Source organism: Glycine soja, chromosome 13 (assembly GCF_004193775.1).
Source record: "Glycine soja cultivar W05 chromosome 13, ASM419377v2, whole genome shotgun sequence".
Taxonomy (NCBI): Eukaryota; Viridiplantae; Streptophyta; class Magnoliopsida; order Fabales; family Fabaceae; genus Glycine; species Glycine soja.
The window spans coordinates 166563-193444 of NC_041014.1; the positions used below are offsets into that span (position 1 = coordinate 166563).

Here is a 26882-nt window from a genome sequence, read left to right on the forward strand (position 1 = left end):
CAAGTAGCCTCGAAATAATTAAGAAGGGGGGGTTGAATTAATTATTAATGAACCTTTACTAATTAAAAATCTATGCTTCTTAATGTTACTAATTCAATTAGGCTTTTACAACAAAGTTAAGAAAGTAAAGAACAAAAAGAGAAACTTAACCAAAAGTAAAAGCGATAATTAAAGTGCATAGCGAAAATTAAAGAGTGTAAGGAAGAAGAAGACAAACACAAGAGTTTTATACTGGTTCAACAACAACCCATGCCTACATCCAGTCCCCAAGCGACCTGCAGTCCTTGAGATTTCTTTTCAACCTTGTAAAATCCTTTACAAGCAAAGATTCACAAGGGATGTACCCTGCCTTGTTCTCTTTGTAACAACCAAGTGGATGTACCCTCCACTTGAACTGATCCACAAGAGAGGCAAGAGATGTACCCTCTCTTGTTCTCAGTCACAACAACCCAAGTAGATGTACCCTCTACTTGTACCACAAAGGATGTACCCTCCAATGTGTTAAGACAAAGTTCTCAGGCGGTTAGTCCTTTGAAACTTTGTGAAGGGGAAACAAAAGATACCTCAAGCGGTTAGTCCTTTGAAATTTTTTGTTTAAGGAAAAGGGAAGAATCTAAAGAATTCTCAGACTGTGTCGTTTTCAATTCTTTGAAAAGGGAGAAGGGAGACACAAAATAATTCAGGCGGTTAGTCATTTGTTCTTTTGGAAAAGGGAGAAGAGAGACACAAAAAGAATTCAGGCGGTTAGTCCTTGGCGAATTCTATTTGGCAAAGGGAGAGGAGAATGAAAAGATATAACACACTCTTGTTTTCTGTGAAAGAACAAGGTTTGGAAACCATAAAACTTTAGAAAGCTTTTGACAAAGGAAGAAGAAGAAAGATATCAAAAGGTTATCAAAAAGTTGTGTGTAAAAGTTGTAATAATTGTTATTGAAATGCAAGTCAAGGTCTTGCTTTTATAGACTCTTCATGTCTGGTCAAGAAAACCATTGGAAGAGTTATGACCTTGAGAAAAACCTGAAAACCATTGGAAGAGTTACATCTTTTGATTTTTATTCAAAACTTGTCACTGGTAATCGATTACCAAAACCATGTAATCGATTACACAAGGCATTTTATGAAAGGATATGACTCTTCTCAATTGATTTTGAATTTCAACGTTCAGATACACTGATAATCGATTACCAATATCTTGTAATCAATTACACCATTTTGAAATCAATTGGAACGTTGCAAATTCAGTTAAAAGCTTTTGAAATCAAACTTTGCTATTGGTAATCGATTACAGGTAATTGGTAATCGATTACCAGAGAGTAAAAACTCTAGTAACTTAGAAAATTTTGAGAAAAACTCTTTTGAAAAATAAAACTGTGCTATGTTTGTTTTTTTGAAAATCTTTTCAATACTTCCCTTGTGAAGTCTTCTTGATTTCTTTTCTTGAATCTTGAATTCATCTTCTCTTGAATCTTGAAATCAAACTTCTCTTGATTCTTGAATCTTGTTGACTCAATCTTGAAATCATTCTCTTGGGCTTTTTGTCATCATCTTTGTTATCATCAAAACTACTTGAATCAACTTGATTCATCATCATGAAGCTTGCTTCTACAGTTAAAATTGTTTCCTGTATGTATCCGTGTTTCCTCTCCACAATCCCATTCTAATGGTGCGTTTGAGGACAGATTGGTCTATTCATAATACCAAGATCTATAAGATATTTAAAGTATTTAAAATTAGTATTTTAAAGATCATTTTAAATATATTCAAATAGTTAAATGATTGTTTTAAATACTTTAAATACTTTGGTAACTCAATTTATTTAAAGTATTTAAAGTATTTTAAATAAAATGAGTTACCAAAGTATTTAAAGTATTTTAAATAATCATTTAATTATTTGAATATATTTAAAATGATCTTTAATTCAAGTGTTATTCAAAATATAAAATTGAATATATTTAAATAATTGAAGGATTATTTTAAATTTTAAAAATCAAATAAGATATCAAAATCAATTTTTGAAAAGATGATACATAATTTAAAAACTTTTAAATAAGAGGAAGTTAATTTCTAAACTGAATGTGAAACTCTTCAAATAAAGTAAAGATCATAGTTTAATAATTTTTCACTTGTCAATATTTCAATTTTGAAGAGGAAGAACTGTTAGAAGAGATAGAATGAGAGTTTATAATTCTGGAATCAATTTTCATAACTTTGTTATTATCAAAACGAAAAGATCATAAATATTTTTTATACAAAAGTGAAATGAATAAAATTACTAACATTAAATAACTCAGTATAACTATTATTAAAAATGTGTTTTTAATTTACGTGTTTCAGCAAATTGTAAACAATAAAATACATTGTTTGGAAACCATAATTATTAAATTACAACTTTAAACTGTTAAAACAAAGTAATATAAAAATTTCTCCAATCATGCAATCATTTGATTCACATATTTTTATTGTACATCATTTCTTTTATTCCAAACAATATCAAACAATATATAATATTAACATGTTACCTTAAAATCAGATGTAGCTCAACATTAATTATTCTAACTTCTTTATCTTTTATACAAACAAAGCCCTGACTTCCTGTTGTATGTCATTGTGACACGTGGCAAACTAAAAAAAAAAAAAAAAAACTCTGCCTTTTCTCTACGTAGTGGCCCCTCTTTGCATTCCTTCTTTTCCCACTCCCTCCACGTGTCCTCTGCCAGTTGTATGTCATTGTCACACGTGGCAAACTAAAAAAAAAAAAACTCTGCCTTTTCCCTCTACGCAGTGACCCCTCTTTGCATTCCTTCTTTTCCGACTCCCTCCATGTGTCCTGCCTGTTTTTTATCCATCCTTTCTCTCATTTGGGTTTGCCTTCTGAACTTCCACTTTCTCTCCAAAAAAAACAAAAAGCACCTCCCGAATTGCCCTTTTCTCCAAACCTACTTACCGACGTTTGGTTTTTCCGTCTGTTGCCGGTTTGTCTTGCATTGACTTTTTTTTCAAGTTCTCCCGTTGGGTGACTTTCTTATCATGTTCATTCTCTGTTTTCCTTTTTTTCCCATTACTCTTACATTGTATCTGGGTTTTTGTTGATGACTTTTCCTTAGTAGGTTGTTCTCCTATTCAGGAGTGGTTCTTTTTGGTTTGCTTTTGTTGTCTAGATTTGTATTTGCTTCTTGCTCGCTGAGCTTTCTGTTTTGTATTTTGCTTCCTTTTCATTCTCGGTGCTTTGCATGCAATCATTTTTTTTTTTGCTTTGGTTTTTATATATATTGCTTTGGACTGAAAAAAGGTGTGACCTTTGTCTGATTTTGATGTTGTGGACTACTGTTTGTCTTGCCTCCTCTGTGGTTTGGCCTTTGTGTTCATTTTTATGCCTAAAGCTTTCAACTTTGTATTTGGTTCCTTTTCATTCCCTTTATTCTTCTGGATTTTTCTTTTCCGATTACTCTTTACCTTTTTTGTTTGGGTTTTGCTAACATCTGTTGCTATTTTGTTCTCCTCTCCAGGTCTGGAACTACGATTTTGTTCTTCTTTTTTGATTGCTTTCATTGTCCAGTTTTGTATTTGGTTCCTTTTCATTCTCTGCCGATTTGTTGATTTTTTAAAACGTCTCCATTTACTAAATGCTATAAACAAACTATTTTTTTACCATGCCTCTGTCTATGTCTTCCATTGTCAGTGGTATTTTGTCTCCTACAATTTCCATCCTATTTGTTGTGTATTTGTTTGTTTTCATTCTACACTAAAGGTTTTGGAAGTTGGTATGCCTACCGTTTTTTGCTCCTGTTTAGTGTTTAGCGTATGCTTGCTACTGTTTTGGGTGTACCTTTTTGTTTTTATTTTATTCTAACCAGAGGGTTTTGAAGGACCGGTCTTTTACTAGGACTTTGGTTTTACTGTGTTACCCAGGTTTGTGCATTCTTTGTCGGTACATCTATCAGGTGTGCTTTCTATTTTCTCTCTATTTGTGTGCTTTTTCCTAATTTTCTGTGGACTTCATTATCTGTGTTGTAGCCATGTCTCGAAAGGAAAATCTCATATCTGAGTTACATACAAGAAAAGGAACATGGAAGATAGTTGTCCGTATCACTAATCTTTGGGAAGTTAGAAAGCAAAATAGTAAACAAGCAATTAAGATGGTGTTGATGGACCAAATGGTTATTGTTGTGTTCTTTCTGCTTGTTGTTATTAGTAATTTCTATTGTATGTGATGTGACTTCATTTTGTGATTTAGGTGTTTCAGGGTACAAAGATTGGTGCTACTCTCTGGCAAGAATTGTTCGTTGAGTTTTGGCACAAGTTACATTGTGGTTCTTCGTATTTGGTTCAGAACTAGAGGATTGTTGACAGTCAATTTGAATACAGAGTCAGCCCAATTCCACTTTTGGTTTATTTCATTAGAACTACATCTGTCAAGGAGATCCAGCATCCAGAAATTCCTTCTAATGTCTACATGATTACTCTGTTTGCTGATATAATCTCCGGGGTGGCGCCACGCCATACTTTAGTGGGTCAGTTTATTGAGTTTTTCATATAACAAACAATTTCGTATACATTTTTCTCTGGGACTAACGTTTGTGTTGGGTGGTCATCTTGGGCAAGACATTGTTGGGGTGGTCGCTGATCTCATTGATGTTAAGACAGTTAATCCCCCTCACAGGATGACAGTCAGGCTCAAAGATAACAGGTATTCAAATGTCCTAATTTAAGATATATATCCTCCCAAAGGAACCAAAATAAACCATTGCAGCTTCTCCTTATTATTATATATCATCAATAGGTTAGCAACAATTAATATGGTGATTGTGATTGTCTGGTGATAGTAACTCGGACATCATAATGATTGTTTGGGAGTACTATACTATTCAGCTTCATGATGCTATTGACAAAAACCTTCTGCTTCAGGAACCATTGATTGTTCTGTTGAGCCTGGGTAAAATCAAAGATGCTATAGGTCAGTCCGGTGTTAATTGGTCTTTGTTTTACAGATTTATTCCCTTTGGTCAATAAATATTTATGTTGTTGCTCATGTTGACGGATATTTTTCTAGACAAGTATCCTCTGAGCATCCAAAATATCAAGTATGGGTCTAGATTGTATGTCAACATTGACATTGCAAAGATACAACAATTTCGTGATATGTTTGTCATTAATTTTGCATTTTTTATATGTTGTCTTGCTGCAACTCTAATTTTTTTACTTGCGGTCCATTCAGATTGTGTGTCCCATTTTACTCTGGTGGAATAACACATGATAAAGGTGGTTCTCAGTCCCAATCTAGCCAAAGTAATCTGGTAGATAAGTTTTTGCACAATGCTCAGGTGGTCAATATATGTGAAATTAACAGCCTCAAACAGGTGATAGCTGTTGAGCCTGAAAGTTCACTGCCAATTTACCATCCTACGGTGGGTATTTTGTTCCGATTTTTTTTTCTGGGTGTAGGATTGACAAATGTTTTTAACTATTATTATGTGACAAATCTTTGCTTATTATATTGTTGTTAATATATATATTGCTAAATGGGTCCACAACCATCGTTGTCACAATCCGCTAATTACGATCCAGGAAACATAGGTTGTTTAACTCCAACCAAAAGGATTAATAGTCAGCAAACCAGTTCTGATTTTGATTCAGATGAGTATACACAATATCAGCTATCAACTAACAAACATATCAAACCTGAGTAATTAGTGGTTACAAAATCCTGTGGCATCAGCCTGTATGTTTGGTTTAACATCAACTTCATCATTTTGAATGTGTTATGTCAGTACATATGACAATATATTTTGTGATGTACAACAACATTTAATACCAATGATGTATAAACAATCAAATATATATATATATATATATATATATATATATATATATATATATATATATGAATCATCGTATTTATCCTTTAACTTATGTTTGCTCTTCATCCGTCTCATACTCTTAACTTTCACCATTGACATGATACTTATTAAATTAAATCAGAGGATAACAATTGGCTGTATAGTGAACCGGATAACATATAAACCCATTGTGTTTAGTTTGTTTTGATGTAACTGGCTCTACATATGTTGTGTATGGAAAAAAAAAACTTCCTTCCTTGCTTTATCCTCCTGTGATGCTTACTGGTGTCGGTTATAAACTGATCCTTACTACTAAAATTGGTTATTTGTAGAAAATTATCAGAATATGTAATTCATCGACATTATAGACTACAAAGATTAATACTATGTGTTACAGTCTTATTATATATCCAAATAAAACATATTAGCTTTTGTCATTTAATGTTTTTATTTATTTATATTTATATTTATATATATTTATATTATATATAATCATATTATATTTGTTAGCGGTGGTTCCCTTAAGTTCGAGACTAAGGGCAGTCTCCAAGAGGAAGAAAGGAAATAACAAACTTAAGCCTGAATGTTCTACGTTTTATTTAGTGCCTCTTGATATTTAAAGGCCTATCAAATATGTATAATAACCGCACTCCCACTACGATAACCGCTACAATAACCACCACAATAACTACTTATAGAATGACAACTACCCCTATGGCAAGTTTTCATGGCAGAGCATCTTCTTCCTAACACTCCTTAGCCCATCAAAAACACCTTGTCCTCAAGGTGTTGGGTGCAGAAAACAGAACCTGGATCCCAAATGAAAATGGGTGTAAGAATTAGTGCCTGAAGATGATTGCGGAGACAAAGCCCTTTGGCAGCGACGAGAATGGTGAAGAGGAGGAGGAGGAAGGGGTGGTTGAGATTTGTGTCCCTGACCGTGGCAGCACACACAATAGAAAGGGAGAAGCGAATGTCAAAGAGAAGGATGTTGCGACTGGATGGCTTTGTGAGACCGGTTACTGGCGATTGGGAGGGGATCGGAGGAGAGTGTGTGGTGCTTGTTAACGGGAAGGTGGGAAGTTGCCATGGGAAGGGGAGGCAACGTGATTTCTACTATTGGTGGAGGCAGTATGGTTTTTGCTGTTGGTGGTGGTTTAACAGAGGAAGAAGATGGGTTGGTTACCTTGGGAAGCAAAGGCGACATAGGTGGTGACTTCGCAAAGGCAGAAGATGGAGAGGGTTGTCTGGGTACCATGGTATTCAGTATCCGGAGAATGTCATCAAGTTTGGAAGCAATGGAAGTTTGGGCTGCAGTGGTGGAAGTTTGGATTGCAGTGAGTTTGGCCATGGCGGCCTCAAGACGATCCACACAGGCGGTGGAAAGTTCGGTGTCCGCCATTGAAGAGTGGCAGGTCGGACCAATTGTTAGCGGTGGTTCCCTTAAGTTCGAGACTAAGGGCAGTCTCGAAGAGGAAGAAAGGAAATAACAAACTTAAGCCTGAATGTTCTACGTTTTATTTAGTGCCTCTTGATATTTAAAGGCCTATCAAATATGTATAATAACCGCACTCCCACTACGATAACCGCTACAATAACTACTTCTAGAATGACAACTAACCCTATGGCAAGTTTTCATGGCAGAGCATCTTCTTCCTAACATTTACATTTGTTGTGCTTTAATGTGACATATGATTATTACTTTACGAAGGATGTAGCTTGCAGTATGCCTTTGAAACAAATGGTAACTTATGGAAACTATCAAAATCCATTTATTATATTTTATTGGAGTGTGTGATTATATTTCTTAAAATTAAATTTGCAATTTTGGGGGTTATGCCTTTGTCAGTACCCAGAATAGCTATAGCCTATAATCATTTCTCATTTTGCAGATGAGATGGTCATTGTATCTTCACATAGAGATATTGATATAAATAAATATTTAACTAAAAAATATATAAATATACATTATATGACTTTTCTCTTCTCTCTCCTGCCTTTCTGTTGTGTTTCTCCTTCCTTCAATGTTCTTGGTTACTCTTTCTCCTTCAATCTTCTGTTTCTCCATCTTTGTCTTTCGCAGTGTTCTCTTTTCCTTCTATTTGTGATGGTTTTTACTTCATGCGTGAGTATGCTTGCGATTATTTATTTATTATTATTGTATTATTATATTAATATATTAAATATATTAAATTATATATTATATTATATGTTATATATGTTATTATATATTTTTATATTATATCATATATCATATGTTGTCCTTTCAAGTCACCTCATCATAACAAATTCCAATAAACAGCGGTTTCGAAACCCTTTTAACTACTGCTTCAATTTAAAGTTAAATTAATTGAATTGATAATTATTAATTGATGATTGGTTAATCATTCATTAGTTTATTCATTATTAATTATTAGTGATTAGTGATTATTAGTGATGGGGAATTGGGTATCGTAGATATAAAGTCTTTATTTTACATTGTTGTTATCGTCAAGTGAGTAACAACTCTTTCATCATTCTTCCAACACCAAAACCAAACTGTGCCCGCACAATGAGTTCTGTAAGATCCACTGCCTCCACCATCGTAAGTTATTCTGCTTTTATTTAGTTCAGTCTTTATTCTTCTCATATATCCATCATTCTTTATACATTATTGTTTTCCTTTATATTTATAAGTTTCTTTGGCCGAATTATTAATCTCCATAGATATACAAACAATTTATTTGCTTCATGTCTCCCAAAAGTTTAACTATGACACATTTCGTCGTTCAGGCAGCACCCAGTTTCTTCGGCAACCCAGCTATATACAAATTTCAAATAATTTTTTCACATTGATAGAATATGTGTTTCCGACTGATTATCTTATTCATTTTATTGTATAACATTAACATAAGAATTATATCTACTATTGTGGAGTTAACCATCTAATTGATGTATAATTCCAGAACTTCATTCAAATACCATCAGCATGTTACAGACAATGGGGTCCTACTTACCTACCGTATGTAACGTTTGATTACAATGTAGAAAAACATTTTATAAAGATTAGAAGAGATGGTAACAAATTTTATTTTGTGGATGGATTGAAGGACTTCAGAAGAGCGTTGGGTATTCATGAAGGCCTGGTGGTTCATTTTGCTGCACCCGATAGAAATACAAGCTTTTATCTGCATTTCATGCCACCACTGGACAGACAAACATCTGGCAGACCTTACAGTACCACGAGAACATATGTCTTTACCATCAATATTACCAATCGTATCATCTCTACTCCTACACCTCTTGGTAAGAGTATCCTTTTTTATATCATAAACCACCATCAACAAAATTCCCGTCCTTCCGATTCTAATTAACTATGTTGGTTTAAATATAGGTGTTGCCACCTGATGCTGTGGATATCATTGGCTGCAGATCTCAATATCTTACTGTTGAACCACCCCGTGGTCATCAGATTTAGAGGATGTCTATCCAAGATGGTCTACAAACTCTCACTACACCTTAGTACCAATTCCCGAGACACAACAACTTGATGGCTCGAGATGAGGTTGTCTTTTTTCATCTTCCAAACCAAGGTGTATGGGAGATCATCCTGAGGAAAGAGATCGGATGGAATAAAGACGAGTCCACCTAAATAAGAGGGAGAACAGTTATAACAATATTTCGTTGCTTTGGTTGTCCCTTAGAAAAACTGATATGTTTTTTGCTTTCAAATGTGTTGGGGTATTAGACAATATTATATTTGTTGTTCCACTTGATTCAATATATGGTATAAACATATTTCTTATTCACCTGTTCAATTGCTTGGTTTTTGTAATCTTTAATTTTAATTCAATTATTATTATTATATTACTGCATAAAATATTATCTATCGAGCGACTGAATCAATTATATATCTTAGCCTATGACAAAACACAAAAGATGTTAATGCTCACCATTCCTATAATTATTAACCAATGGTTCTCAGCATATATTAATAATTAAAATCTCATACTTAAGTTATCCCAGGCATACACAAATTATTCATATGTACAACAATAACAAGAATGTCGTAAATATATATTCCTTCCTTTGTGTATTTTTAAAAATAATAAATAATTGTTATATTGTCACTAATCTCATTAGCTGCAAACACACTTAATGTGTGCAGGTAATAAAGTGTATACTGTTATTCTTCTGTCCTTTATAGACGACTATTTTTTGGGATGCCACGCTCCGTGCATTTGATGAACCAAATTTAGATACAACTTTACCAGCAAGACTGACTTACCTTGATTGGTTAGGTGGTTTCACCCAGTGTATAATCAATCACTTGCATTGTAAGTAAACTCAATCGATATAGCACCCAAAGTTACTTCCTTCATTCCATGGCCTTTCTCAATTCCCCGTCGATGTCAATCAATCAATATCAATATTAATGTAATCGAAACTATTCTTCAAAAACTTTTTATGTTTTCAATTTTTTTGCCAATGCACCATTTATTTTCAAATATTTTGTTTCCTCCCTCATCAAACATTGAATGTATTCAACTTCAAAAAGAAGGACGATGATCATAAATGCTTAGACATGAGAGAATTTCCAAAACAAGCATTTTACAGCAACAGACGATTCGCACAACACCAAACCATCGAGTATGAAATTTAATGTGTTTTACTACATACTTTTGTATTCTTCTATGCTATTGTGCTTTTTGAATTGAAAACACATATCCCTTCACTGGTGCATCCAAATGACTGTGATATTGGTATCATTTTTTTTACCAACTACTACAGTTACTTATGTTGTAAGTTTTAACTTTTAATTTTCATGGTCTTTGGCAATTATAAACCAGTTGTTACAAAAATCAAACTTCAAATGGACAACTATGTTGAACGAAGAAAGCATAGGAAAATTATTTTACAACAAAAAAACAATGTCCAGTCACTAATGGTAACAATGAATACAAAATTGTAATTCATTTATACATTATTGAGATTAATATTATACTTACAAACACTATTATTATAAACAACTTCCAGTATACCTCACAGTGTAGCACAACCTTTAACCATCATAACCCCACTACAAGCTCCCAATCTACACCACCGACAAACATGACTTTATCAATGAATCGATCTTGACATCATTCGACTGACCATACAGTCAATGTTTCGTTCATCTAGAGGAATTTGATGTCATCTTATGACAATAAAAAAAATGAAGCAACCCCTTCTACATCCACATGCCAACCCAGTGATTATCGTTCCAACATCACACAGTGTTACATTCATATAGGTAATTTTTATTGTAATGTTATTGTTACATATCTACATAGACACATTTGATTTTTTATTACATCATTTTCTAATCTTATTCTACAATCAAGTTATATATATGACATCGTGATGTCTGTTTATGCAGATAAAAATCACACACCATCTAACACTACACAGGAAGATCAATTTGTGATTCATGACCTCTCAGATTGCACTGATGACGATGTGAATATGACACAGGAAAACATGGATATAGGTAATCATCCATTATTTATATTGTGCTTCTTGCATCATTGAATAACTGAATGAAATGCTTTCAGCTCATATATTTTATGCCAAATTAATATATATAGAATACTCATTCAACGACCCAACAATAGATGATCTTGATGATTATGATGATCAGAGCATTCTAGCCGCATCATTTGAATATCAAAATACAGGTTTTCCCTAACATCTTTAAAATGCATTCTTTTGTCTTCGATGTATAAAATTACTGATAAGTAATTTATAGGTAGTGCTTACATTGATATTGGAGATCCTGTATGGGAATGCCAACATTGTAAAGCTATGATGTGGTATGATGAGAGGATAAAGAAAGACAAACAAAGCAGGAAACCAAGGTTTTCATTATGTTGTTCTGATGAAAAAATACAATTGCCTCTGTTGCAGCAACCACCCCATCCATTGAATTACTTACTTTTCAATGACCACGATCCTACAACTAAGAATTTTCAGCAAAACATACATTCGTATAATCTAATGTTTGCATTCACATCATCGGGTATAAAAATTGGCACATCCTATAACACTAGAAGGGGACCTCCAACTTTCCGTATACATGGCCAAACACATCATCTTATTGGAAGTCTCCTCCCTATGCCTAATAACCCACCCAAGTTTGCACAACTATATATTTATGATACAAACAATGAGATCAACAATAGACTTTCATAGAACCAGTCAGTATTTATACTTATGTTACACCTTTTAAAATTTCCATTTTCAAATGTCTGCCAATTGTCCTCTGACTAATTTCAAATTTACAGCATGCATCGTATGCTTAATGAAGACATTATCATTGGAATAAAAAATATGCTTGATGCTCACAATCATTATGCCCAGAAGTTTAGGATGGCAAGGGATAAATTGCAATCTGTTGCACTTCCTGACCTCAAACTAAAACTGATTAGTCAAAGACAAACAGATGGAAGATGATATAACTTACCGACTACCACTGAAGTTGCTGCTTTGATTATTGGTGATGATCACACAACTGATAAAAGATATATCATAATAGAAAAACAATCTGGACTTCTGAAGAGAATACATGAACTTCATCCTGCATATTTGCCTTTGCAATATCCCCTTTTATACCTAAAAGGAGAAGATGGTTACAGAGCATATATACCTCATAAAGATCATGCCAATATACATACTGCAAAGAGAAAAAAAGTTACACTATGGGAATATTTTTGTTACAGGCTACAGTCAAGAACCAATGAAGCTCAAACTATACTTCATTCGAGAAGATTATTTCAACAATAGATTGTTGATGGATATTGTATGATTGAGTCTCAAAAACTAAACTATGTTAGGCAACATCAACAACAACTCAAGGTTGACAAATACATCAATTTAAGTACCTCTAATGATCATCCTCAAACACTTGGTAGGGATAAAGGAAAGAAAATCATACTGCCAAGTAGTTTTGTTGGTGGTCAGAGGTATATGGAGCAACTCTATTTTGATGGGATGACAATTTGTGGACATCTTGGATTTCCAGACTTATTCTTAACATTAACATGTAATCCAACATGGTCAGAAATACAACGCAAAGTCACACAATCCAATCTCACCCCTCATAATTGCCCTGATATTATCACACGAGTTTTCAAAATAAAACTCAATCAATTGATGAATGATCTAAAACATGGCAATATCTTTGGTAACATTATTGGATGTAAGTGATAAAAATATCTATCACTTTTCTCCTACTTTGTAAATTTTAGTAAATATACACTATTGATGTTTATAGTATCACTAATCCAACTTTATTGCAGTTATTTATACAATTGAGTGGCAAAAAAGAGGATTGCCACATGCCCACATTTTAATCTTTCTACACCCTTCAAACAAATATCCAAATCCAGAGGATATTGATCGCATCATTTTAGCAGAAATACCAAAACAAACACAGCCATCCCGAATTATTTGAAATAGTCTCCAGCCATATGATTCATGGACCATGTGGGTTTGCAAATAAAAGATCACTGTGTATGGTCAATGGGAAGTGTATTAGATATTTCCCTAAAAAATTCCATGGATCAACAATTGTTGACCAAGATGGATTTCCAATTTATAGGAGAAGAAATGATGGGCGTACAGTGCTAAAAATGGTATTGAACTTGATAATCGATTTGTTGTGCCATATAATCCACAATTGTTATTGAAATATGAAACACACTTGATGGAAGCTTGCTTGTGGGGCTTCTATGGAGGCTGGATCTTTGAGCTTCAATGAGGTCCTTTAATGGTGATTTTCCACCATGGAGATGCAGCGGAAGACAAAGGAGAAGAGGAGAGAGGAGGCGCCATCCACTAGGGAATAAGCCTTGGAAGAAGGAGCTTCACCACCAAGATGAGCCTTGGATAAGAAGCTTGGAGAGGATGCTTCAATGGAGGAAAAGAAAGAGGGAGAGAAAGAGAGAGGGGGGAGCACGAAATTGAAGGAAGAAAAAGGGAGAGAAGTTGAACTTTGTGTTGTGTCTCACAAGACTCTCATTCATCAAAGTTACCACAAGTGTTACACATGCTTCTATTTATAGACTAGGTAGCTTCCTTGAGAAGCTTTCTTGAGAAAACTTCCTTGAGAAGCTTCTTTGAGAAAACTTCCTTGAGAAGCTAGAGCTTAGCTACACACACCCCTCTCATAACTAAGCTCACCTCCTTGAGAAGCTTCTTTAAGAAGATTCCTAAAGAAGCTAGAGCTTAGCTACACATACCTCTCTAATAGCTAAGCTCACCTCCTTGAGATGAGAAGCTAGAGCTTAGCTACACACCCCCTATAATAGCTAAGCTCACCCCCATGACAAAAAAACATGAAAATACAAAAAAAAAGTCCTTACTACAAAGACTACTCAAAATGCCCCGAAATACAAGGCTAAAACCCTATACTACTAGAATGACCAAAATACAAGGCCCAAACGAAGAAAAAACCTATTCTAATATTTACAAAGATAAGCAGGTCATGCTTAGCCCATGGGCTCGAAATCTACCCTAAGGCTCATGAGAACCTTAGGGCCTTCCCTTGGATCTCTAGCCCAATCTACTTGGAGTCTTCTACCCAATGCCCTTGCGGGATAGGATTGCATCAACACTTAAATGTGGAATGGTGCAATCAAAGTACATCAATCAAATACTTGTTCAAATACATCAACAAAGGTTCTGACCGTATTACAGCCATTCTTCTTAATGATCTAACCTCGAATGGTGCACACTCTCAGGTTCAAGATGAAATTAAACAATATCTTGATTGCAGGTATGCTTTTATTCTCACCTCATAAAAACAACAACATAATTGCACATAACTTTATTTGTTATAATATATTTAGCTCAAACTGGGCTTCATCGGACTGTGTCTTCAACAATATGCACCATTCTGCTTGATTCACTAGGTTTGTGTCTCCCCTAGAAGCATGTTGGAAAATTTTCGCATTCCCAATGCACGGACGTTCCCCAACAGTGGAGCGGCTATATTTCCACCTTGAAAATCAACAACCAGTTTACTGGACAGATAACCAACAAATTGGTGAAGTTCTATCACAAAACACAATCAAAGAATCCATGTTCACAGCTTGGATGCATTCTAACAAAACAAAATATGCCCTTATGGGCGGGATCTTACTTAGCATCAATATGTCTCAAGATTTGTTTATGTTACCCGCAAAAGATGCTAGCAACCAAGAAAACAAGGAAATACAATAGGCAAACTTATATGGGTCCCACCTTCAACTGGCGAATTGTTTTACCTCAGAATGATGCTTTCTTATACCAAAGGTGCATAGTCTTACAAAGACATTAGAACAATCAATGATATGGTGTATGGTACATTTAGAGAAGCATGTTTTGCAAAAGGCTTTCTAGGTAGTGATCAAGAACTTATTGGTGCTTTACAAAAAGCTAATAGTTGGGGCACTGCATACTGCCTCAAAATTATTTGTCAAGCTTTTATTTATGAACACCATGGACAGACCAGAATATGTTTGGCAATAAACATGACAATGGATGGTAGATGATATCAGATTCAATCATAGAAAACAAGGTAATTTTATATATACTAAATAAGAACTTATTACCCGTAATCATAATGTTTATTACTATACTAATCACAGGTATCCAACTTATTGAAAAAGAAACAATCCATTAATGCTTGACTGAAATTGAAAATATGCTACAAGCCAACAGAAAAAGCCTATGAGATTTTCCTTCCATGACATACACATACCCAATAGGATATGCACCCAACGAACACCATAATAAACTCATCCGCGATGAAATGGCATATGACAAACAAATATTGGCAGCAGAATTCAACAGATCTTACCATTTGTTGACAGGTATATAAAAATTTGTACACTTTTTATTTAGACCCTCCTCAATCAGAACAGTGCATATTACTAATTCTTAATATGTCAATATATAAATACAGACGAGCAAAAATCTATTGTCGATACCATTATCCATGTCGTTGACACTCAATCAGCATGAGTTTACTTCCTCTATGGATATGGTGGAACTGGCAAAACATTTGTTTGGACAACATTATCATCTGCTATACGCTCTAATGGTGGTATTGTTTGTACAATTACTTCAAGTGGAATTTCTTCATTACTATTGCCTGGTGGTAGAACAACACATTCCAAATTTGATATACCAGTGTCTGCAACACAGAATTCAACATGCAATATTCATCAAGCCAGCGACTTAGCAGAATTATTGAAGGTTACAAAACTAATAGTCTGGGATGAAGCTCTAATGTGTCACAAATTCACTTTTGAGGAACTTGATAAAAGCCTTAAAGACATTATGCACAACAACTTTCCTTTTGGAGGCAAAGTTATAGTTTTTGGTAGTGATTTCCGATAGATACTACCTATTGTTCCAAAAGGTAATCGCTCAGATATTGTCCATGCAACTATAAATGCATCATACATTTGGGATCATTTCTAGATTCTTAGATTGACAAAAAACATGAGGTTGTTATCAAGTGCTTCCGGGCAGCCCAACAATCAAGAGCTCAAACAATTTTCTGATTGGCTACTCGACATAGGTGATGGCAAAGTTGGACAAGATAATGATGGATTTTTTGAAATCACCATCCCAAATGAGTTCCTTATAACGGACTATACAGATCCTATCCACGCTATTGTTGCAGCCACATATCCAAATTTGATACATAACTATAGCAATATAGATTACTTGCAAAATGGTGTTGTTCTTGCCTCTAAAAAAGATATTATTGACAAAATAAATGATTATGTCTTATCACTGATACCCAATGACGAAAAGGAGTATTGTAGTGCAGATAGTATTGATAAATTAGATGAACTACTCAATTCTGCTTTTGGATTATTGACACTTGAATTTATGAATTCATTGCAAACATCAGGCATACCTAATCATAAATTAAAACTTAAGGTTGGTACTCCAATCATGCTGATACAGAATTTGGACCAGGCTGATGGATTGTGCAATGGAACTAGGCTTATTATCACCAAACTTGGTTCTAATGTGGTTGAGTCCAAAGTCATTACTGGGCCTAATACTGGAAATAGAACATACATACCTAGAATAAATATGTCTTCATCTGATTCTCTACGACCATTCAAACTTACTAGGAGACAATGTCCGTTTATAGTTTCTTATGCTATGACTATAAACAAGTCTCAGAGACAATCATTGGAACACATAGGACTGTATTTGCCACACCCAATTTTTAGCCATGGCCAATTATATGTTGCCCTTTCAAGAGTTAAAAGCAAAAAAGGACTACATATTCTTATTCATGAAAATCAAGGTATTCCAAAAAATCTTACCACTAATGTTGTTTACAAGGAAGTATTTGTCAATTTATAAACAGGTATGCTTCCATCCTACAATTCAAAAATGTCGCATTTAAATGCTATTCAAATATTACGCCGATATTCATCCCTGTTATTACAACAACATCTAACTCAACATTGTATATTCCAGCTTTTCCACTCTCAAATCAAAGTTAGACGAGTTAGACCCCGTGCTTAATAAATGCACTGCACAATTGCTACTGCTGTATTTCCCCTTGGTGCATTCTAATCATGGTACATACCCTACTAGATGTAATCATTATCATGCATTCATACTCACTAATTTTAATACGGGGAACTGTATAAAAATCGTGCAAAGCACTCTTCACGTCTATCAGTTGTGACTGTTCGCAACTCTTCTCTGCACCAACCATCGAGGAGTCTCCATTTAATTGGTGGTTTTAAAGAACTAACCGCTCCACCAGTTACAAACCCAAAAAATGCATACACACACACACACACACACACACACACACACACATATATATATACACACACACACACATATATACTACATCGCCTTTTAAACTCCTTCGTATCTTACGTAAACATACAAACATGAGCACTTCCAGATCCCACTCAACTGTTGTAACTTTTTTCATGCAATTTCTCCTTCTCATCTTTGTTATATCTATTTTGCTTTGTTTGCTTGGTTGCTTACTATTTTTATTTCATTCCTGTAGCGTTCATCCGATTGCTTAGCCACCATCAGATTTACTGCACCATTACATGTTCAAAAGGTCAGGATTCACACTCAGGAAAATTTACGTAAAGGGGTCACCTTTAGAAACTATTTACCTAAAGGGGTCTCTTTTAAAAGTAATTACGGAGGGGGTTTGTTTTGCATGGAAGTCGCTGATGGTGCTGGCGATAAAGCTTGACCCGCCATTGCCATTGGCGTTACAGGACGTGACATGGACGATACCGCCATTTCCACTGGCGAGACGTGGTGACGTGGATGGTACCGCCATTGCCACTGGCGATACAGGCCACGTAGGCAAGTGAAGAAGGTCTCGCCTTCTATAGTGGCGAGATATGTGAAAAGAAGGTCTCGCCTTCTCTAGTAGCGAGATACGTGGTGCATCACGTGATGAAGCTCAGCCCAGGGTCACAGATTTGCAGTGTTTAGGGTTACAGCTTTGCAGTGTTTAGGGCAGCAGCATGCAGAGTAGTAGGGACTGAAAACGCAGAGTAGCCTTAGCCTTTTGACCGTTGCTTGTTTACGTTTCCTTCTATAAAAAAAAACCTCCAGCAACGTAAATTTTTACGTAAACTTCTCTTCTCTTCTCCAAGTTGAGCTTTTCTCCTTTCTCCTTTGTTGAGTTTCAGTGAGAGTGTGTGCGTGCTGCGCTTCCTTCAACTTTGCTTTGCTGTGTATTTCTCTTCCATAATTCATTCCTGGTAAGTGATTTTCTTAAATAAGATTTATATATTCTGATTTATATATTCTGTTGTTAATATTATAAAAATAGTAGGTTTGTTAGTATTAATAGGTATTGTAAGTTTAGGTTAATTAGGATTAATAGGTATTGTAAGGTTAGGTTAGTTACTATGTTGTTCTTAATTTTTATGTATTAATAGATATTTGAAGGTTAGGTTAGTTAGTTTGGTTTGTTGTATATATTTTTAGATATTATATATGTTAGTTAGTTTGGTTTGTTGTATATATTTTTAGATATTATATATGTGATATAATAATATTATCTTTAGAAATATTAGACACACGAAATATACGTAATATTAGCTAGCTGTAGAAATATTAGACACACGTAATATTAGCTAGCTGTAGAAATATTTTTAGTCAGCCACACGTATTATTAGCTTTAGAAATATTAGGCACACGTAATATACGTAATATTAGCTAGCTGTAGAAATATTAGGCACAAGTTAATATTAGTTTTAGGTATATATTTGTAAATTTTAGGGCAAACGTAAATTTTTAGTTTTTGTAATATTAAGCATTTTACATGTAAATAAATAATTGTAATAATAGATACACGTAAATTTGCCTTTTTAATGTTATAATTTTGTATGTTATATATAGATAGTATAGTTTTAAATAAATGAATTGATAAGTTAATATTGTTTGAGTTAATTATTTTTAGTTTTTAGTTATATATATATATATGATAAGATAGTGTTAGTTTTAGTTTGTAGGTTAATATTATTTGTTTTAGGAAATTTACGTTATTAAATATATGATACATTGTACATTATTATTATTTTTGTATATATATTGTTTAAATAATTTTTTACATTTCAATATTTGTTTGTATTATAAATAATTTGTTAGTCCATATTTTATTTAATTATTTTTTTGTTAATTGTAGAATATATTTATTTATTTATTTAAATTTGTCTTCACATGTATTTTATATTATCTATAGAATATATTCAAAATTGTCCAGTTTTATTTATTACAAATTTATTGTTATATATTTAATAACGTTTTTATAAATGTGCGTAGTTTAATTTATATTATCTACAAATAATGTATAAATTGATTTGTGAATTTATTGTATTATATTTTATTTTGCAGTAGCAATGGCATCTTCATCGTCATGTCCATCACATGTTAAAATTAAGTCTGGCCCTATCGATGATGATGTATTATGGATGCAACCTAAGCATGTTTCAGAACATGTTTGGAATGGGGAAGAAGATCGAAAATTACATATCAGACGAGTTGTCCCTACGTATCAAGGGGAAGAAGAAATTCCAGAGCAAATTATTCATTTTCTTCGACAATCTGGTTTTTACTGGATTATTAAGATGGGATACTTAAAAATAAATGCCTCATTAATTAGTGCTCTGATAGAAAGATGGAGGCCGGAAACACATACGTTTCACATGAGATGCGGAGAGTGTACTATTACTCTCCAAGACGTCTCTATATTGTTAGGTATACGTGTGGATGGTTTACCATTAATCGGTCCAACAAATCTTAATTAGGATGATTTATGTAAGGAATTATTGGGAGTCAGACCACAAGAAGGTGAAATTAAAGGTAGTGTGGTTAAATTAAGTTGGCTGGCTCACCATTTTGTACAAATAAATAACGACGACGACGAAGAACAAGTATGAAGGTTTGCCCGTGCATGGATACTGAGATTCATTGGAGGTGTCTTGTTCGTTGACAAAAGCAGTAACAAAGTTTCGCTAAGGTACCTTCAATTTTTACGTGACTTTCAAGACTGTGGCACATATGCATGGGGACCTGCCGTACTTGCTTTTCTATACAGAGAGATGTGCAGTGCCACCAATTATAAAACTAAATCAATCGGAGGTATGTGCATCTTACTACAAATGTGGGCGTGAGAATGATGTCCAACCTTGGCTCCAAAGAGGACTCCTTCCCAAGTAGAAAATAAACCACTGGGGCACAGGTTAGTCATTTTTAAAAGCGTTTTTCATTTCAAAAGAATAAATGGTTTTAGGGTATATTAAATTTTAATCTTTGTAGGTGGCTGCGACGTGGAAACCAACATATCGACAATGATGATGTGAGAGCTTTTCGTCGCAAGTTGGATATTATGAAATGTCATGAGGTAAGAACATGGTATTGTATTTGTAAAATAAAAAATGATATGTGTTATTTTACTAAAATGTTGACAACTATGTTGTTATATGCTGTTTGTGTGGGAGCCTTACACAACAACTGTTATATCATTGTTGCCTCCCATTTGTGTACTCGGAAGTGTCGCGTGGTGCGCGGTGGTGCCACTAATTTGTTTCCAAGTTATTGAGTGGCACCAACCGGACAGAGTATTGAGACAATTTGGGATGCAGCAACCAATTCCAGAGTCTCCTTCGCAACCCTTAAACATTCATGGCATAACATTAAAAGGGAAACATGACAAAAATTGGGGGCAATTGTTCACCCCAATGATTGATCAGTGGAACAATCGCCATGCTTTTAGGGTCGACGCTTATCCCCGACAAGAGGGCCTATTGAGCTTTAACTCGGACTACATGGTCTGGTATAGGCGAAAGACAAAGATGTGTGTTGACCCACAAAATGCAAACACGACTACATTGGTATTTTTTTGTTTTTTTGAATATTTAACTTGAACATTTTTTTAATGATGCCCATTAATTTTCTGACCCTAATAATTATAGGCTGAAGTTGCAGAGACATTACAATACATGGTGTCTCCTCAAGGGAGGAATACATGGACAGTTGATGATCCCGTGCCTTATATGGAGAAAATTACAATTTTATCCGAAGAGCAAGAGAGAATCACTGAGCCAGTGTCACATGGTCCTGCATCAGAGCGTCAATTTCCCGCACAATAGTTTCACATTCTTCAATCAAGTGTTGAAACTCAGGGCATAGACAGACGAAGGGAGGCTGTTGAAGCGGAAGAATATTCCCAACAAATGGCGGAGCGTGGCCATGGAATGTATTACACGCCACAAACATTTGCTCAGTATCTGACACAGATGTATCAGTATCCTTTTCAGGGTCATCACACTGATACTTCTGCAAGCCAACATTCGTTTGGTGGTGTTGCGGAAACACAAGATCATTTTTCATGGCCCTCTATGACCCCTTCACAGCAATATCATGGCCCAATTCCAACACCTAATGCCCCATTAGGAACACAATGGAATGTACCGGGACCAATACCTAATATGGGTGACTTATTAGGTGTTGATTTGCGTCACGAATTTTCTACAGAGGCTGACGAAGAAGAAGCGGGGAGGCATCGGGGTAGAAGAAATCCTGATCGCCAAGCACGAAGATGGGATCGACCATGTGGCACATCCTCACGGCATCACGGACACCAAAATGAATGATTTGCATGTCTCTGTTTAAATATGTTGTTGCATATTTCTCATTTGAATTTCACACGTAATGTATGGTATTCAGTTTATTAAGGCTTACTTATGAATTTCTCATTTGAATTCCTCGCTTGATCCACTCCATTTATTTCAACTTCTAAATGTAATTTTTATTCATTAGATGCATATGACTCTAGAGTAATTTTATTTCAACCCTAAACCCTAAGGCTTAGACCCTAAATACTAAATCCTAAGACTTAGACACTAAACCATAAACCCTAAACCATTAACCCTAAATTCTAAACCATACACCCTAAACCCTAAACCATAACCCTAAGGCTTAGACCTAAAACCATAAGGCTTAGACACTAAACCCTAAACCCTAAACCCTAAACCATTGACCCTAAACCCTAAACCCTAAACCCTTAGACACTAAACCCTAAACATTAAACCCTAAACCCTTAACCCTAACTTATAAACATTAATCCCTAACCGTAAACCCTAAGGCTTAGACACTAAACCCTAAACCTTACACCATAAACCCTAAGCCTTAGGCACTAAACCATAAACCCTAAACCCTAAACCCTAAACCCTAAACCCTTAACCCTAAATTCTAAACCATACACCATAAACCCTAAACCCTTGACCCTCAACCCTAAACCCTTAGACACTAAACACTAAACCCTTAACCCTAACTTATAAACACTAATCTCTAAGCCGTAAACCATAAGGCTTAGACACTAAACCCTAAACCTTAAACCTTAAACCCTAAGACTTAGACACTAAACCCTAAACCCTTAACCATAAACCCAAGACCCTAACCCCTAAGTCTTAATCCCAAAACCCTAAACCCTAAGGCTTAGACCCTAAACCTTAATCCTTAAAACCTAAGCCTTAGGTGTTACTCTGTTGTCTTATTCTGTAGTGTTTAGTGTTTATTCTGTAATGTCTATTCAGTTGGGTTTAGTCCATGTTTCAGATAGTCCATAATGACTAAGTCCATAGTTTGTCATTGTAGATAGTTAAAAAAAAACTAAGGTAGAGAAAAGAAAATAACTAATGTTTCTAACTAACGATGAACACCAATGTCACTCAACCTGGATTGATCCACTCCATTTATTTCAACTTCTAAATGTAATTTTATTTCATTAGATGCATATGAGTCTAGAGTTTTTCCAACCTTCCTGTTTGCTCAGGGGTTACGGATTAGGGCTTATGGGTTATTGGTTAGGGCTTAGGGCGTTAAGTACAACATTTTACATAGTTTTCCTTTAGTATGAATTTTGAAAATAAGTAATGTATAAATTTGCTGACAAAAGTACACATTCAAAAATAAGTAACTGACGATTTCATTGAAGACCACAAAGTAAATACATTGAACAAAACCTAAAGCAATACAAGTCACTCATCTAACATACATAAATCAATTAAATGAATTACTCCCCCGGTCAGATTGCATTGGACATCGGCGCCTATTGTGCCCTTCTGCTCCACATCTACTACATTTTTGTCGGTGTTCAGATGGTTCGAGCCAATCTATCTCATTCCTTATCCTTGTTGATTTTGACCGACCTTTCGCATGAATTGTAGTTGGGTCAGGGATTAGTGTCCATGCCTCATCAGAAGGAGGAATTGCCGCTTCATTCCTAAGAGGCCACCACTGTGCGGAGTATGCTTTTAAGATGTGCTCATTCGTGTAAACAACATCTATATATTGGTAGTAGTTCATGCTCACGTAACCACAAGCTGCAATAATGTGTGAATATGGATAGTGAAGCACAGAATACCTTCCGCATTGACAATAATGGCCATTCAAGTTAACTACCCACTTTTGTCCACCATGTTGCGTTATAAGGTTGAAGGTCTCCTCTACTTCAAACCTTGTGGAGTGGATATCATACACACGAACGATGTGCGAACAATCTTGTTCTTGATTTTTTCTAAGTTCTTTAACAAGCTTAGAACAATATACTTGTCCTTCACTTAATTGTCTTTGGGCTTGGCGACCACGATCAACAAAGTACTTTCGGCACCTGCTATATGTTGACTTGACCAATGCTGTTATGGGTATGCTGCGACAATCCTTCAACACCATATTCACACATTCTGAGAGATTGGTTGTCATGTGACCATATCTTTGTCCAGATGTATCGTAAGTCATGCTCCATTTTTCCTTTGAAATGCGATCAATCCATGTTGCTATGGCTGGACTCAATTAACGAATTTTTTCTAAATTTTGATCAAACACATGCTTGCAAGGAGTGTACGCTGCATCAAGTTTGTTACCATCAAAAGTTGTAGGTAGATATGAAAGAGAAAATTAACTTCATTTATAAAATAAACCTTACCCAATTTCTTGAACATCTCTTTTTGTTTCGCGTTGTTGTATTTGCGATTAAAATTGCTCGCTATGTGTCGGACGCAGTACACATGATAACCGTGGAGAGGTTGCCAACCAAGTACTTCGTTAGCGACAACAGACTTTATACTCGCGTGACGATCAGATATTAGACAAATTCCATTTTTATCTGTGACGTGTTCACGCAAGTGGGCCAAAAACCATGACCATGCTGTTAACATCTCACCTTCGACCACCGCGAATGCTAGAGGAAGAACACCACCATTTCCATCTTGTGATGTGGCCATTAATAGGGTCCCACGGTATTTCCCGTATAAATGTGTGCCGTCAACTTGTATGATTGGCTTACAGTACTTAAAAGCCTCTTTGCATTGACCAAATGTCCAAAATACTCTGTGAAATTGACGATGTTCGCGACTCACCCTATTACCAACAATAAAATCGTCATGTAGTATTTGAAAGTAAGAGCCAGGAGAATGATTTTGCATGTGTGTTAGCCATGACGAAAGTTTCACATATGACTCTTCCCAATCGCCATATTCAATTGCAATCGCCTTTTGTTTTGCCATCCATGCTTTTCTGTATGAAACCTTATAGGAAAATTCATTATTTATCCTTTCTTGAATCAAAGAAATTTTTATTGATGGATCTTCTCTGATCATGTCTGTAATTAAAATAACAAATAACACAAAAGTAGGATAATATGAACATAAATAACGTACCTACTACGCAAGTCACAATTAAATCTGAATCAAGCTTCTCATGGTCTTGTGTCATAGTCATATTTAGACATGTGTGTGGTCCACCCCATTGTGTCACTTTCCATGCATCAGTTTTTTTAGATAAAATTGCCCTCATATAAAAAGGGCAAGGAGACTTTGCGTTGTTGTTGGGGCAACAAACGATATATTTGTGTGATTTCGTTTCAACAACCTTAAAACTTTGATGCACATTCATCACATATTGTTTCAGTGCATTTTTTACTGCATCTTTACTGTCAAAATCCATGCCAACATATAATTCTTGTCCAACATTAAAATTCGTTGGCATGTCCAAACCACAAATGTCCTCCTCGTCCAGATGACTCCAATTGATATTATTATAATGTAAAGCATCATTCCAAAATGGATTTTGAATTCTTGGTACACCTAATAATTTAAAAAAAAATCACATCAACAAACTACTCGTATTTAGTTACCATTAAATACAATTCTCATAAAAAGATAGATGTATTCAACTAATTTTGTATTTCATAAAATTTACCTTCAGTTGGGTGAACAATTGAAACTGGTTCAACGATGTCGGTGACTTCATCGTCTGTATCAGATATTCCATCAACACTATCACCTTCATCGAAAGACTCTTCAACGTATGAGTTAGACGCAAGATAATCATCATCATCATGCAAATTGCTTATATTTCTTGGCAGTTCCGACACATGATGAGATACATTATGTCCACATGACGTAACAGAATTTGCAGCATGAAACATAGAACCACCAGCAACATCCTTTTCTACGTATAATTCTAGAACTGACATTTGTTGTTGTTGTTGAAAACTTTCGATCATAGTTTCAACATCTTGTCATCACAAATTTGCAATGCAACATATTTTCCTGAAACTAAAAATCTACAACTTATAGTAGAAATAATTTCATTATTTTCTAACTTTACCTTATCTCCAATTTTTTTTTCAAAGCATTGAAACTAATTCCGTGTTTAATCTGAATCGCCTTTTTACTGCCTTCAAATATTACACCATCATTGTCTTCATATACTCTTCCGTTGAAATACAACGCTGTAATAATTGAATTCATGATATACCTACATGAACAAAATTAAAAATAATTAATCATAACAACAGTAGTTTTAAAATAAATAAGTGTATTTGCTTGCTTCATCTACTAACTTAAACTTAAACTTAAACTACAGATTAAAATTTCATTCTAACTTCAAAAAACTAGAAGGGAATCAAGTAATTATTTGTAAGGTCTGTCCACCCATGAACAAAGGCTTGTAAATAATTAAACATTATTAAAATAACTTCAAGGTAAAAAACCTAATTACAAAAATTAATAACCTTAAACTTCACGTTAAAATTTGTTTCTAAATAAAAAAATTATTACTTCAATTAAATATTTTGTGAATGATAAAAATAAACAAATCTATTTGCTTCCTCTATTAAACTTAAACTACACATTGATACGTCATTCTAACAAAAAAATTATTACTCCAATTAAATAATTCAAAAAAAATTCCTTAACTTCAAAAACTTGAAGAGTCACCTCTAAATATTTTTAACTTACAAATACCATCAACAAAAGTTTATAACTGAAACGGTCACACATCAAATTTTTAAGCCACAAAAACCATGAACAAAGAGGATTACAAATAATTACTCATAATAATTTTAAAATAAAAATTATAATTCAAAAAATTAATAGACTTAAACTTTACCTTCAAATTTTAGTCTAACAAAAAAAATTATTACTTCAATTAAATATTTTGTCAATGATACAAATA

The 26882-nt window shown here is 34.5% G+C and overlaps 1 protein-coding gene across 1 annotated transcript; it reads left to right on the forward strand.

Annotated features, from left to right (window-relative positions):
• Positions 1–7861: 7861 nt before the first annotated feature.
• LOC114382648 (ATP-dependent DNA helicase PIF1-like) lies at positions 7862–17228 on the forward strand. The gene is made up of 2 exons (XM_028342208.1): positions 7862–7931; positions 16756–17228. The coding sequence occupies exons 1-2, from the start codon at positions 7862–7864 to the stop codon at positions 17226–17228; spliced, it is 543 nt and encodes a 180-aa protein (XP_028198009.1).
• Positions 17229–26882: the final 9654 nt, after the last annotated feature.